A 14,333-nucleotide genomic window follows, 5' to 3' on the forward strand; every position below is an offset into this window, starting at 1 on the left:
CTTTGAACAAGCGAGAGCAGTTTACTCTTGCTTGTTCAAAGCGAGCACACTGCTTTTTACCCCAGGCCACTGCATCTTAGCAGCTCCCAGGGGGTAAAAAGCAAGGTAGGTTTCCGCAGAAGGCTGGAGCTGCCCGAGACCACTGGGGCCTTCAGGTCCCCACCGTGGTCCCCAACCAGCTGGTAATGCCCCTGGGGATAGGGTCCCCGGGCTGAAAATGGCCTGGGAGGGGATCCCTGCAGGCCCCCTACCCATTTAAAAAAAAAAAGAAATGGCCTGGTCCTAGGGGATGGGGTCCCCGGGCCAAAAATGGCCTTTAAATCGGCCTGGGGAGGGAGATCTTGGGGGCCAAGAAGCCCTCCAGCTACCTCCTGTAACTACGCAGCCGAATTCCTGAGAGCTGGTTAGAGGCCTAGTCCCCTTTCTCCACCACTCTGCAAACATAACTGCTAGTTAAAAAATCTTAGAAATTCACTAAAAAAAAACAAAGGTTACAGGGACGTTATAGTTAGCAAATAGAATTTTAAAAAATGTTGAAATTCACTAAAAAAAATTAAGATTACAGGGACGTTATAATTAGGGTCAGATTTTACTCCTACAAAACAATTTTTCCCTCTGCAATTAACATGGGCAAAATTAGACAACAATGCAGAGTAATCCGCTGAATGGAAAGTACACCAAATTTGGCAGAAATCTAGATCTTTCCTCAGAAAGTGTGCATTTTGTGATTGGCTGTAATTCTGTGCAGTTGTTTTAGGGATATTATGGTTAAAAATGAATAGATATCTGATGCCGGGGACTTGTACTAGAAAAAAATACAAAAAAATTCATTCTGATTGGTCGGGCCAGTGGAGTACCACAGGCCCAAGCAATGTGGCTGGCAGTCGCAACATGAAGAATGTTGTGGTCGCCTTTACAGGAGCCGGGGACTTAATCCCTGAGTCCTGAAAATATTTTTATAAACATACAGAAGGGGACAAGTAAGGATACCCTGACTCCCATGGGGGTCCCAGATCTGAGACCACGCATCCTCCAATAGGACAAAAAGAAATAATATGGGGGGCTGGGTCAACAGGGTCCCACAGAACCCAGCTCGCCCTGCCTGATGTCCCATGGGACTCACACGACAGACAGTCGAGAGTTCAGCATGAACAAAAAAAAAGTAAGTAAAGAAAATGAGGGTTGGGGTCAAAGGCAGTAAGTGGTGGGATATGGGGGTTGGCTGTCAAGTGCCTGGCCACAGGCCAGGCCCTCAGCCAATTCCACGCCTCACACTTCCAAAGGCCATGCGCGGCAGAAGGTTGACCAAATTCATTGAATATAGTTACTGAAAAAAGCAAAGGTTAAGGTGACATTATAGTGAGGTATGGTAATAAAATCTTGGCTTAGCTTTAAAGAAAACAGTTATTCACTGACAAAAACAAAGGTTAAAGTGGCATTATAATTAGGTGTAGAAAGGAAATAGGAACTACCATTGAAAAAAACACTTTAATTTGCCAGTTATAGTTAGTAAACTTACACAGTAAGGCTGTGCCTACCTACCACACATGCACCTGGCTGCCAACTCGTGGTTTCCTTGGTTTACTAGTAGCAGGCTAGAGTTTACAATTCACTTACTCAGTTTCAGTAAAATACGCATAAGATTAAATAATGTTCAGTAGCCCCATGTAAGAAATCGAACAATTCCTATCTACAGCATGTCGCATCTAACGCCCTATGGCACAGCGCCATCTACTGACAACAATTTGAAATACACTTAGAACTTCAATTTTAGAAGCGTCCACTTCTCCACAATCCAGCAACTCGTACCTGAAGCCGAAGCAAAGCAACCTGGGATGTGCGGGGACCATATTGTGCTGTATATGACGCCTTGGTGGCCCGTAAAAGTGCACAACGAACGTGTAACTGCAGGATCCCACTGAAAAACAGAGAAGTCAAAAGACATCACATATATTTGTGTGATTAATTTCAGAATCAGACAGAGATGGGCAAATAGGAAAAAGGGAAACAACGGGGTTGAGTGGATAGTTTGGGCTTTCGTATCGTTAAAAGCGTGCGTACGCAGAGACATGTAGGGGTGGAATAAATTACTAAAGCAGGGTGTGAAAGGAATGGGATACGAGGTTTGAACAGGGACTGTACAGCTACGGCAAAATGGAAGAAAGCTAAAGAATTAGATGCCTGCTCAGATCTTCGACAGAAATAGAAACATAGTGCATCCAGCCCCTAAAAATGAGAGAAACCATGGCACACCTGAATACCCCCGGTTCTTGTGTCAGCCAACACCCGTTGCGCATCACGACGGCATAATGCGGCATTAATTTGATCAACCTCGGAAGGACGTAATCAATCAATCAATCAATCAAATATTTGTAGAGCGCGCTACATACCCGTGAGGGTCTCAAGGCGCTGGGGGGGGGGGGGGGGGGCTGCAGGCTACTCGAAGAGCCAGGTCTTGAGCAGTCGTCTGAAGGCCAGCAGGTCCTGGGTCTGACGTAGGCCGGTAGGGAGAGTGTTCTAGGTCTTGGCGGCGATGTAGGAGAAGGATCTGCCGCCGGCGGTGGTTTTCCGGATGCGTGGAACTGTGGCGAGGGCGAGGTTGGCTGAGCAGAGGCTGCGGGTGGGGGTGTAGAAGCTGAGTCGACCGCTAAGGTATGCTGGTCCGACGTTGTGTAAGGCTTTGTGTGCGTGGATGAGGAGTTTGAAGGTGATCCTCTTGTTTACGGGGAGCCAATGCAGGTCTCTCAGGTGGGGTGTGATGTGGTTGCGTCGGAGGACGTCGAGGACCAGTAGTGCCGAGGCGTTCTGGATGCGTTGGAGCCGTCTCAGGAGCTTGGTTGTTGTTCCTGCGTAGAGGGCGTTCCTGTAATCCAGTCTGCTGTTGACGAGGGCCTGGGTGACGGTTTTCCTTGCGTCGGAGGGGATCCACCTGAAAATCCTGCGGAGCACACGGAGGGTGTTGAAGCAGGAAGCGGAGACGGCGTTGACCTGCTTGGACATGGAGAGGGCAGAGTCGAGGATGACCCCCAGATTGCGTGCGTGGTCGGTGGGTTCTGGGGGTGTTCCTAGCGATGTTGGCCACCAGTAGTCGTCCCAGGCTAAGGGGGTGGAGCCGAGGATGAGGACCTCCGTCTTGTCTGAATTCAGCTTCAGTCTGCTCTCCTTCATCCATTCGGCGATGGCCTTCATTCCTCTGTGGAGGTTGGTTTTGGCGGTGCGGGGGTCTTCGGTGAGCGAGATGATCAGCTGTGTGTTGTCGGTGTAGGAGATGATGTTGAGGCTGTGCTGTCGGGCGACGTGGGCGAGTGGTGCCATGTAGATATTGAACAGTGTCGGGCTGGTGTCCCTGTGGAACACCGCGATGATCTCGGTGGTCTTGAAGCGGAAGGGTGGGAGGCGGACGCTCAGGGATCTGCCGGAGAGGAAGGATGTGGTCCAGGCCAGGGCCTTCTCTTGGATTCCGGCGTCGTGGAGACGTGCTGTTAGGGTGCGGTGGCAGACTGATTAGAAGGCGGCTGATAAGTCCAGAAGGATGAGGGCGGCTGTTTCTCCTTTGTCCATGAGGATCCTGATGTCGTCGGTGGCGGCGATGAGGGCAGTCTCGGTGCTGTGGTTGCTGCGGAAGCCGGATTGGGAAGGGTCCAGGATGTTGTTATCTTTGAGTTAGCAGGTCAGCTGGCTGTTGACGATCTTCTCCGTGACTTTCGCCGGGAAAGGGAGCAGGGAGATGGGCCGGAAGTTCTTGAGGTCCTTGGGGTCCGCCTTGGGTTTCTTCCGTAGGGCGTTGATCTCTGCGTGCTTCCAGCTCTCCGGGAAGGTTGCTGTCTCGAAGGAGATGTTAATTGTTTTCCGGAGATGCGGTGCGATGGCTGTGCTGGCTTTGTTGAAAACGTGGTGTGGGCATGGGTCAGAAGGGGATCCGGAGTGGATGGAGGTCATGGTCATGGTGGTGTCTTCGTCGCTGACGTTGGACCAGGCGGTCAGGCGGCTGGTGCGGGTGGTGGTTGCAGGGGTGTTGGACTCTGCGGCGGGGCCGGTGGTGGCAGTGTTGAAGCCGTCGTGGATGTCGGTGATCTTGCGGTGAAAGAAGGTGGCCAGTGAGTCGCACAGGTCTTGCGATGGGGGAATGTCTTTGGTGTTGGAGAGTTCTTTCACGATGTTGAAGAGCACTTTGCTGTTGTGTCCGTTGCTGTCTAGGCGGTCCTTGAAGACAGTCCTCTTGGTGGTCCTGATGAGTTGATGGTGTCTGCGGGTGGCGCTCTTGTGGGCTGTGTATCTGTCTGGTGTTCGATCGCGGAGCCAGCTCTTTTCCAGCTTCCGACAGGCGCGCTTGGAGGTCCGGAGGCCTTCAGTGAACCATGTGGCTTTCTTGTTGGTGTGGCTGGCGGCGGGTGTCCTGAGTGGGGCGAGGGTGTCGGCGCAGTCGTTGATCGACTGTTGAGGTTGATGGCAGCGGTGTTGGCGTCGGTGGGGTCGGCGGGTGGTCCCAAGGAAAGGGTGGTGGTCAGTTGGTCCTTGGTTACCTTGCCCCAGCAGTGGCGTGGCATCTGTTGGGTGCGGTGGTGTGTGGTGGGTTTCCTAAAGGTGAAGTGGACGCATCTGTGGTCGGTCCAGTGGGGTTTGGTGGTGTGGTTGAAGGAGACGTGGGGACTTGAGGAGAAGATGGGGTCCAGTGTGTGTCCAGCGGCGTGGGTGGGAGTCGTCACGAGCTGTTTGAGTCCGAGGTTGGCGAGGTTGTCGATCAGGGCAGTGGAGTTGTCGTCGTTGTTGTTCTCGAGGCGGAAATTCAGGTCCCCCAGGAGGATGTAGTCCTCGGAGGCGAGGGCGTGGGTGCTGATGAGGTCGGCGACGGTGTCGCTGAACTGTGGTCGGGGTCCGGGTGGTCTGTAGACAAGTGTTCCTCTGAGGGTGGTGTAGGGGTCGGTGTGGATCTGGAAGTGCATGTATTCAGCGGTGGTGAGGGTGTCGTCGGTGTTGGTCGAGACTCTGAGGGTGTTCTTGTAGATTATGGCAATTCCCCCTCCCACTCCGTTAGTGCGGTCTCTGCGGGAGATCTTGTAGCCTTCTGGGATGGCTATGGCGATGTCTGGTGCCGAGGTGGTGTTCAGCCAGGTCTCCGCCAGGAAGGCTACGTCGGGGGCGGTTGAGTCGAGGACGTCCCAGAGTTCGATGGCGTGCTTGCGAGCGGAGCGAGTGTTGAGGAGGATGCATCAGATGTGACTGTGTTCTCTGGATGATGGTTTGGTGTGCCGGATGCTGGTGAAGCTGCAATTCCGGCAGGTGAAGGATCCGGGGGTGCGCTTCGAGGTGGCCCGGTAGCAGGAGTGAATGCGTCCTGGGTTGAATGCGTGGAGGGTGCTGGCGTCGTAGTGCAGTTCGGTGTATTGGCGGCCCCGGGGTCCAGGGGTTCTGGCGCTGGGCGCGGTCCAGGCATGGATGGGGGCATACGGGCTTGCCTTTGGCGCGCCCGCTGCGCGTCCTGGTGGTGGTCGCCATACGAGGCGAGGAGGGAGGGAGGAGCAGCTGGGAGGCGGGAGCGGGGCGGCGAGGGGGGCGTGCCCTAATGGGAACGGCGGGAACAACTGGGCACAGAAGGCAAAAGTGGGGGGGGGTCGAGGGTGCAGCTACGGAGCGGGGGAAGGAACAAAGCAGAAATAGCAACAGTCAAAACAATAATACCAAAAACGGGACACAGACCACGGCTGATATGGACACAGGCTCGAACCCCAGTCAGGACGGCAGCCGCGGGGGAGAGCGCTCACAGGTGGTGCTGAGGCGGCAGGGGAGCGACCCGGCCCTGGAGCAAGGTCGAGGGTCACCCTGTCCGTACGTCCACGGCCGCCTTAAGAGGCAAGGAGGGAGGGAGGAGCAGCTGGGAGGCCGGAGCGGGGCGGCGAGGGGGGCGTGGCCGTATGGGAACAGCGGGAACAGCTGGGCACAGAAGGCAAAAGTGGGGGATGGGGGGTCGAGGGTGCAGCTACGGAGCGGAGTACGGGGAAGGGACAAAGCAGAAATATTAACAGTCAAAACAATAATACCAAAAACGGGACACAGACCACAGCTCATCTGGGCACAGGCTCGAACCCCAGTCAGGTTGGCAGCTGCGGGGGAGAGCGCTCACAGGTGGTGCTGAGGCGGCAGGGGAGCGACCCGGCCCTGGAGCAGGGACGTAAGGTAAGTTTCTGTAACAGAGGGGACCCCATGGGGAGATGTGAGCGGAATTCTGGTGGGTCGCAAAAGTTTTGGTATAAGTAATATTTAGAATTATTAGCCGTGTTTGTGCACCAGTGCAAAAGTGCTGAACAATGTTTCTAAAACCTGTTTTAAAACAAATCCTTGCAAGCAATCCCAAACAATCCCAGATGTATCATTCACTATTTGTTGCTGTTGCTTTTTTTTTCCGTCACAAAGCCATTTCAACAGAAAACGTAAGCGCACACACCCATACCACTAATGTATAACTTGCACAATACATTGAGAAATATGGATGTGACTTAAGGGCCAGTGATGCTGTGTGCATTGAATGCTGCATGACACAGCGCCATCTACTGGACACAATCTGAAACACACTGACAAGACGACAAGCCTTTGATGTTAGTGTGGATCTGCCCACTGCTGTCTGCATGGAACCCAGCAATTAATATTGCACAGTTTCTGCTGCATACTACTGGAGAGCATCATCTGTCAAGTGATCCCAGTGAATACCTGCCAACTTACGAACTGATGCCACCATGTGAGACAGGAACTGGGACAGGAACAGACTAATTTGCATACAGCCAGGTTCTGAAACTGGGATGGTGCAATGAGCTAAAAAACGGTGTTGGATCTAGCCCTGATCTTTTGACTGGGTGAGAGTATTCTGCTTAATTCAGAGACTCTGTCCCTCACCACCCCTTGTTGTAAATATTTTTGTCCACCCTAAGCGTGGAAGGGTATACTCAGACATGAGTCCCTTGCTCATTGCACCATCAGGATTCAAGCAAGCCGGGCCGAAGACGGCTGTAATGCCAGAAACCGGTCCCCGGAAGCTTGTTTCCTTCCCAGTGTAAGAATTGGCTTTTGTAGTTTGGTTTGCCCTGTTCCCATCATGCACTGGGACAGGAACAGACTAATTTGCATACAGCCAGGTTCTGAAACTGGGATGGTGCAATGAGCTAAAAAACGGTGTTGGATCTAGCCCTGATCTTTTGACTGGGTGAGAGTATTCTGCTTAATTCAGAGACTCTGTCCCTCACCACCCCTTGTTGTAAATATTTTTGTCCACCCTAAGCGTGGAAGGGTATACTCAGACATGAGTCCCTTGCTCATTGCACCATCAGGATTCAAGCAAGCCGGGCCGAAGACGGCTGTAATGCCAGAAACCGGTCCCCGGAAGCTTGTTTCCTTCCCAGTGTAAGAATTGGCTTTTGTAGTTTGGTTTGCCCTGTTCCCATCATGCACTGGGACAGGAACAGACTAATTTGCATACAGCCAGGTTCTGAAACTGGGATGGTGCAATGAGCTAAAAAACGGTGTTGGATCTAGCCCTGATCTTTTGACTGGGTGAGAGTATTCTGCTTAATTCAGAGACTCTGTCCCTCACCACCCCTTGTTGTAAATATTTTTGTCCACCCTAAGCCTGGAAGGGTATACTCAGACATGAGTCCCTTGCTCATTGCACCATCAGGATTCAAGCAAGCCGGGCCGAAGACGGCTGTAATGCCAGAAACCGGTCCCCGGAAGCTTGTTTCCTTCCCAGTGTAAGAATTGGCTTTTGTAGTTTGGTTTGCCCTGTTCCCATCATGCACTGGGACAGGAACAGACTAATTTGCATACAGCCAGGTTCTGAAACTGGGATGGTGCAATGAGCTAAAAAACGGTGTTGGATCTAGCCCTGATCTTTTGACTGGGTGAGAGTATTCTGCTTAATTCAGAGACTCTGTCCCTCACCACCCCTTGTTGTAAATATTTTTGTCCACCCTAAGCGTGGAAGGGTATACTCAGACATGAGTCCCTTGCTCATTGCACCATCAGGATTCAAGCAAGCCGGGCCGAAGACGGCTGTAATGCCAGAAACCGGTCCCCGGAAGCTTGTTTCCTTCCCAGTGTAAGAATTGGCTTTTGTAGTTTGGTTTGCCCTGTTCCCATCATGCACTGGGACAGGAACAGACTAATTTGCATACAGCCAGGTTCTGAAACTGGGATGGTGCAATGAGCTAAAAAACGGTGTTGGATCTAGCCCTGATCTTTTGACTGGGTGAGAGTATTCTGCTTAATTCAGAGACTCTGTCCCTCACCACCCCTTGTTGTAAATATAACCATGTGAGAAGGAGGCGGGGCCTCCTACTAAAGAGGCACTGTGGCCCTCATAAATTCCCCCTCTTCCCACCCACTCACAGAAAAATAAAAACAAAGGGTCATTGACGCTGTGTCCGATGTCCTGGGCTGTTTTCACGCCTCTAAATGGAAATCGGCTGCTTACAGCCTCCAAAAATGAGCTGAAAATCCACTGTTTACATTGGAGTTCAGCACTTTTTTCCAGCCACCATGTGATTTAGGCTCCTCACAGTGTGAAGCGATGCCAAAATCGTGTGACACACGGTGGCGCTGTGTGAGGTGGCATGTAGGCCAGTGAGTGGTGGAGCGTTGTTGACCTTATCTCGAACCCCTTGTTTCAAGTACAAAGACATCAATTTATTTATTTATTTATTTATTTAAACTTATAATGCGCACAGCTACCCGCAGTGGGTTTCCCGGCGCTAGGGATAGACTAAAGAAGAGCAGTATGTATGCAGAAGTTGCTGAGGGAGGCTACAAAATTATTGTTGGAAAAGCCAGGTTTTAAGTCCCTTGCGAAAACGGAAAAGGTTAGTCTCCGTTTTTAGGGTCACAGGAAGAGGGTTCCAAAGTTTGGGACCCAGATGGGCAAAGGAACGGCCTCCCATCTTAGCAAGCCTAATTCTGGGAACGGAAAAGTCACCCTTCCCTGATGATCTCAGCATTCGGTTGGGCTGGTAAGCCTGGATAAGGTTCTGAAGATATTTGGGGGCCGAATCTTGCTTGATTTTAAAAACATGGCAGAGAGCTTTGAATCTGATTCTGTTAGGAATTTTGAGCCAATGAAGGTCACAAAGTGCTTGAGAGGCAGATGTTCTCCTCGGGACGTTACGAAGAAGCCTAGCGGCAGCGTTCTGAACAACCTGTAGTTTTTTTATAGTTGTCAGGTCGGCTCCAAGATATAGAACATTGCCGTAGTCCAGGCGGGAAACCAACCAAGGCCCCGCCTCCTTCTCAAATGGTGGCATCAATTCGTAAGTTGGCAGGTATTCACTGGGATCACTTGACAGATGATGCCCTCCAGTAGTATGCAGCAGAAACTATGCAATATTAATTGCTCGGTTCCATGCAGACAGCAGTGGGCAGATCCACACTAACATCAAAGGCTTGTCGTCTTGTCAGTGTGTTTCAGATTGTGTCCAGTAGATGGCGCTGTGTCATGCAGCATTCAATGCACTCAGCATCAATGGCCCTTAAGTCACATCCATATTTCTCAATGAAGCTTGTTTCCCGATGGTGAAACACACATATGGTGCTGGAGGCAGGATCAAACAAGTACCTCAACATTAGAGGCTTGTGCTTCGGAGCATCTTTGCCCAGAGCTTGAAATCATCCTGGAAGTACTTTGACAGGAGATCTCTGAAAGGGTTGGCTATATTCCACATTTGCAACCTCTACCTCGATAATATGCCCTTAACGTTCATGTGCAGGAAATACACCAGATGTATAACGCTTGCTTCCACTGCCCAACTAGCCCGTGTTCAAGGGTAGCACATCCCCTTTAAAGAGGCTGCATTCGCCTTCATTGACTGAGTTGAAGGCTTGTCAGGAACAAATATGGTCTTCTTTACAATGTCATCTTTGTTGTGGCGATACCTAGGCATTGGTGGTTCGGCCGGTGGCTAATTCCAAACCTACTGCACCCTTTGCGAAATTGTCTAGTATGTTTGGACTTACTTTGATCAACTTTATAATCGTAGCCCTGTCTGTTCATGATGTGGAAAACATTTGGTCTGATCACAGGCCATTTACTTAGGGTGATTAGAAGCACCCAGGATTGGTGAAACTGAATGGAGAAGCACAGAAAGGTCAGAAACAGACATGACATGTCATCCAGGTTACTGCCCAGGGCCATCAAGAGGCTGCCCAAAACAAGCATAAAGGTGAGGGGTTTGGCCTTTTCAGCCCAAGGCCTGACCAAGTCAACATTGTTGGAGTTAAAAGAGCAAACCATGTACCTAACTGATCGTAACAGTGAACCCCTAAATAAAACTGTAGTACCATCTGGTGTCTACAGTAGATTGATTGCTGCACGACTAGTAGGATGCTCAGGCCCTAAAGGGGGTGAAGATGCGTTGCTTTGAAGTTTCCAAGATTTAAAGAAGATTCACCACAAAGGTGTTAAAGATCTGTTGTGATTGCCCAGGCGGTTGAGCAAGAGGCCAGTATGAATGGAACACCTTAGGGAACATGTCCACACGTGGAGATTGCGAAATATGCGCCTTGCTGTGACCATGGCTACTGGTGATGCAACTGCAGTATCAGAGGCTTAGGGAACCGTGTCTACTTTCTCCTACTCTTGAAAATGATATAATTGCTCAATAGCGAACAGTGCTGGTGGAGCTGAAGGATCTTCTCCTTTCCAACTATTTATGTACCCAGCAGGACAGCAGCTCAGCCACCACCGAGGGTGAACAGTTAGGAGGGGTGCATCCTATGCTTTATTTGTAAAAAATAAGTGCCAGAGCTCTAGTCAGGAGGCCTCTGCAGCATGCTCCACCCATTGCCACTGTCAGCGTTGCCAATGAATGTACCTGCAGAACTACTAACCAGTACACTGCTACAAGTGTGACAATTTCAAGCCCTCAAAGCTATAAAATAGCTTGGGCGGCAGGTATCAGTTGTTTTAATGCATACTGAGTTAATAAACAATTGCTGTTATGTTCATCTCTAAATTATACAAACAGCGCAACCAAGTGGCAGCTCTCATAAATGCCGATGCCGACAATTAAGTGCTGGTGCGGAGCACCGGAAGACCACCGGCTCAAATTATGCACTGGGTGCATCCCTTGTCCATGTGAGTCTTGTAATCCTGGCACACCCAGATGAGGAGCTGAGTTTTACTCCATGGTCCCCTCGACGTGTTTCAACATCCTACGCATGCTACGGAAGATCTTCTGGTGGATCCCACCGAGACCAGGAAGACCGTCACCCAGGCCCTCGTCACCAGCCGTCTGGACTACGGCAACGCCCTCTACGCCGGTACCACCGCCAAGCTCCAGAAGAGACTCCAGCGGATCCAGAACGCCTCAGCCAGACTCATCCTCGACATCCCACGAACCAGCCACATCTCCGGACATCTGAGAGACCTTCACTGGCTCCCCGTCAACAAAAGAATCACCTTCCGCCTCCTCACCCACGCACACAAAGCCCTACACGACCGAGGCCCGAGTTACCTCAACAGCCGAGTCAACTTCTACGCTCCCAAACGCCACCTCCGTTCAGCCAACCACGCCCTCGCCGCCGTCCCCCGCATCCGAAGAGCGACCACAGGAGGAAGGTCCTTCTCCTACCTGGCCGCCAAGACCTGGAACTCCCTCCCTCCCGACCTGCGCCTGACCCAAGACCACCTCTCCTTCAGGAAGAAGCTGAAGACCTGGCTGTTCGAGCAGTAGCGGCACCCCCCCCCCCTCCCCCCCAGCGCCTTGAGACCCTACGGGTATGTAGCGCGCTCTACAAGTGTCAGTGATTGATTGATTGATTGGCTTGAGGAAAATCAAGCACTTGGCATCTCGACCACCCAGTGACGTGCACTGGCAGGAAGATGAAGCCATGTTGTGCAGCAGTTTCTCCAAGGAGGAGGAATATATATCCTCTTGGCTCAAACTAACTGGATCAAATCTTCCATCTTAAGGGATAAAATAGCTGTTCACCTTTGGGCTTTTACCATGCCCGCCACTGCTGGTGGCCACTGAATATGCCTTAATAGGTAACCTTCACACTGAAGGGGGTAAGGGCATGAATAAGGTGCATTGGTAGCATGATGTGTTGCACAGAAACGTGTACAGCTCCTGGTCACTGAGGCTCTATACTGATGCATAATAATTTGTTTAGCAAATATCTCATGGATGTGGTAGGACACAGGGAGCAGTTTTGTCTGGATAGGTGTTTCCGAAGCACCTGTAAAAGAAACTTGTGTGGGTCAACTGCAACACAACTCAGCATACATATGGAGTCTTTTTCCACATATCTCATGCAGACCATTGCATAGTGTGAGCAGACCTGAACCAAACAGGTGTTATAAAGGCACGATAACCATAACCTGTGTTGGCCAGCTGAAATAACCTACATGTGCCACAATGCACAACAGTTTGAAAGAAAAGGTTGCAGTATCTGGTGCGAAGAATGGGAATTCGGTATTGAAGACATCAAATTTATGAGAAGAACTGAATATAGAATGCACCCACGCAGGGGAAGGGTATATCATCACGTACTGGATACATATACATGCCCAGTGATTACCTTTGCATAACTTTCAAGGACACCAAAGGGCGTCAGAAATTAAAAACTATTCTGTAAAGTAACTAAGTGGCAGAATGTCTATTGGATGGTGTCATGTGTTTTCTGCATGGCCCAATGTAGTTTTCCCTATGTTAGCCTAATTGTGCATGTTGGAAGTCGCATTTTCTTTTGCACACTTTGCTATATAAACATGCTTGCTATTTTGTCACAATGTACTTTCACACAAAACCTGCAAATGTTTTTGTGTTCTGTTCTTTTCATGGGATTTAGTCTGAACATCATAGACAAGGTCAAACAACAATGCCCCTTGTTATTCTCTCTGGTTAGGCACTAGCACCTAGACACAACATGAGAATACAGCACTATTTATGATCACACCTGTTTAGTCATATAATTGAGTACAAGAGTTTAAACACACACATTTGAGCAAAGGTTCTGGGACAAGATTGTTACATCAACAAAGTTGTAGAACATTCTTCTGTGTATGCTAAGGTACGGGGTCCGCCACTAATTCCAGATACCTTTATATATAGTTGCCTAGCTTCAGTAGAAGGGAGGGGATTTAGGATATTCTGTCTTATAACATGACAGGGCTTTTTATGATATATGGTTTATTGACCATCCTAGCAGTATTTTTAGTAGGCATTTGTTTCATAACTGTGCCCGAACACTGCATTTTAGGACACAATAGTTTGAATAAATATTCTAAACGTCCTTCGTGTCTTTTGTTTATTTATTGTGGACGAGTATGAGTGAGAGAGCGAAAGGGTGTTCTGTTACAACGATCCCTGAGAGGATCGAGAGTGTTGTGTTCTGGGGTGCCAATGCACTTGTTTCTCTGATAAGGTTAGGAGGGCAAGTTAGGCACCATAGCTAGTCGGACTCGGGCTCATAGATAATGAAGTGTTATGATGACTAAGTCCCTACATGCCAATGGTGTATGATCCCAAGCGTAGGTCTGTTCCTGAGCAGAATCCATGCAACAATGAGACCGGCAGAGAAGGAGGGTGCAGGACTAGAATTGAAGGTAGGCACAGAAGTATCTACTGGAGAGTGAAAATCAATGAATTGGACAGTACAGCTCCTAAGATGTTTACGAAAAGGATGTTAGAAAATGTTTTTTTCTTCTCAAAATTGTGTTCAGAATACCCAACATTGAAATCTGGATGTTAACAGTTATGCCTTTTTCATTTCGCTACACACAGTGACAATGCCTATGCCAAGCGCACTCATCAGATTGGAACAGGTGACCTCCACAGTAACATTACACTACACTGAATGAGTAAATATTTATTTAATAAGCTTACCACTTTGGCTGTGTGATCCCAAGAGCCAGAAACAACCAACTGCTCCCCTCTTGTTAGGCTCCAGTCCACACTGTAGACCTAAACAAAATAAAACCATGCTTCAAAAACAAAATTGAGCAAAAATGACATTTTCATAAAAATCAACTCCGAGATCTCTTAGCAGGTCAGACAGATTGTACCAGATTAATAAATTACCTATTATTACCTGGGAAATACCTACAAATTCTAGTACACCAATTTAATCTCTGTGCAGAGGCAGGTCCAAATCATTGGATGTTTGACTTGACTTTCATCTTTCTGAAACAGATCCCTTTTTCATGGTATCTGCTGGCTAACTGGGAACTGAAGGGGCCCGTTGCAATACTACTTGCCTAATGATGATCAAATCAGTACATAGGCATCTTTTTATAAATGTTATGTTATTGCATCCATTCCATGCCCGATATTTGCATTTGTAACACACTGGAG

The 14,333-nt window shown here is 49.5% G+C and overlaps 1 protein-coding gene across 1 annotated transcript in view; it reads right to left on the bottom strand.

Moving 5' to 3' along the window:
• Nucleotides 1-14,333, bottom strand: part of PEX7 (peroxisomal biogenesis factor 7) — a 1,057,085-nt gene that overhangs the window by 828,247 nt on the left and 214,505 nt on the right. Inside the window, exons 4-5 of the mRNA XM_078649187.1 lie at nt 13,866-13,943; nt 1,810-1,918 (exon numbers count right to left, since the gene is read on the bottom strand). Coding sequence (XP_078505313.1) covers nt 1,810-1,918; nt 13,866-13,943 — 187 coding nt within the window. The remainder of the gene's footprint in view (nt 1-1,809; nt 1,919-13,865; nt 13,944-14,333) is intronic.

Source organism: Lissotriton helveticus, chromosome 6 (genome assembly GCF_964261635.1).
Source record: "Lissotriton helveticus chromosome 6, aLisHel1.1, whole genome shotgun sequence".
In the NCBI taxonomy this organism is placed as follows: domain Eukaryota; kingdom Metazoa; phylum Chordata; class Amphibia; order Caudata; family Salamandridae; genus Lissotriton; species Lissotriton helveticus.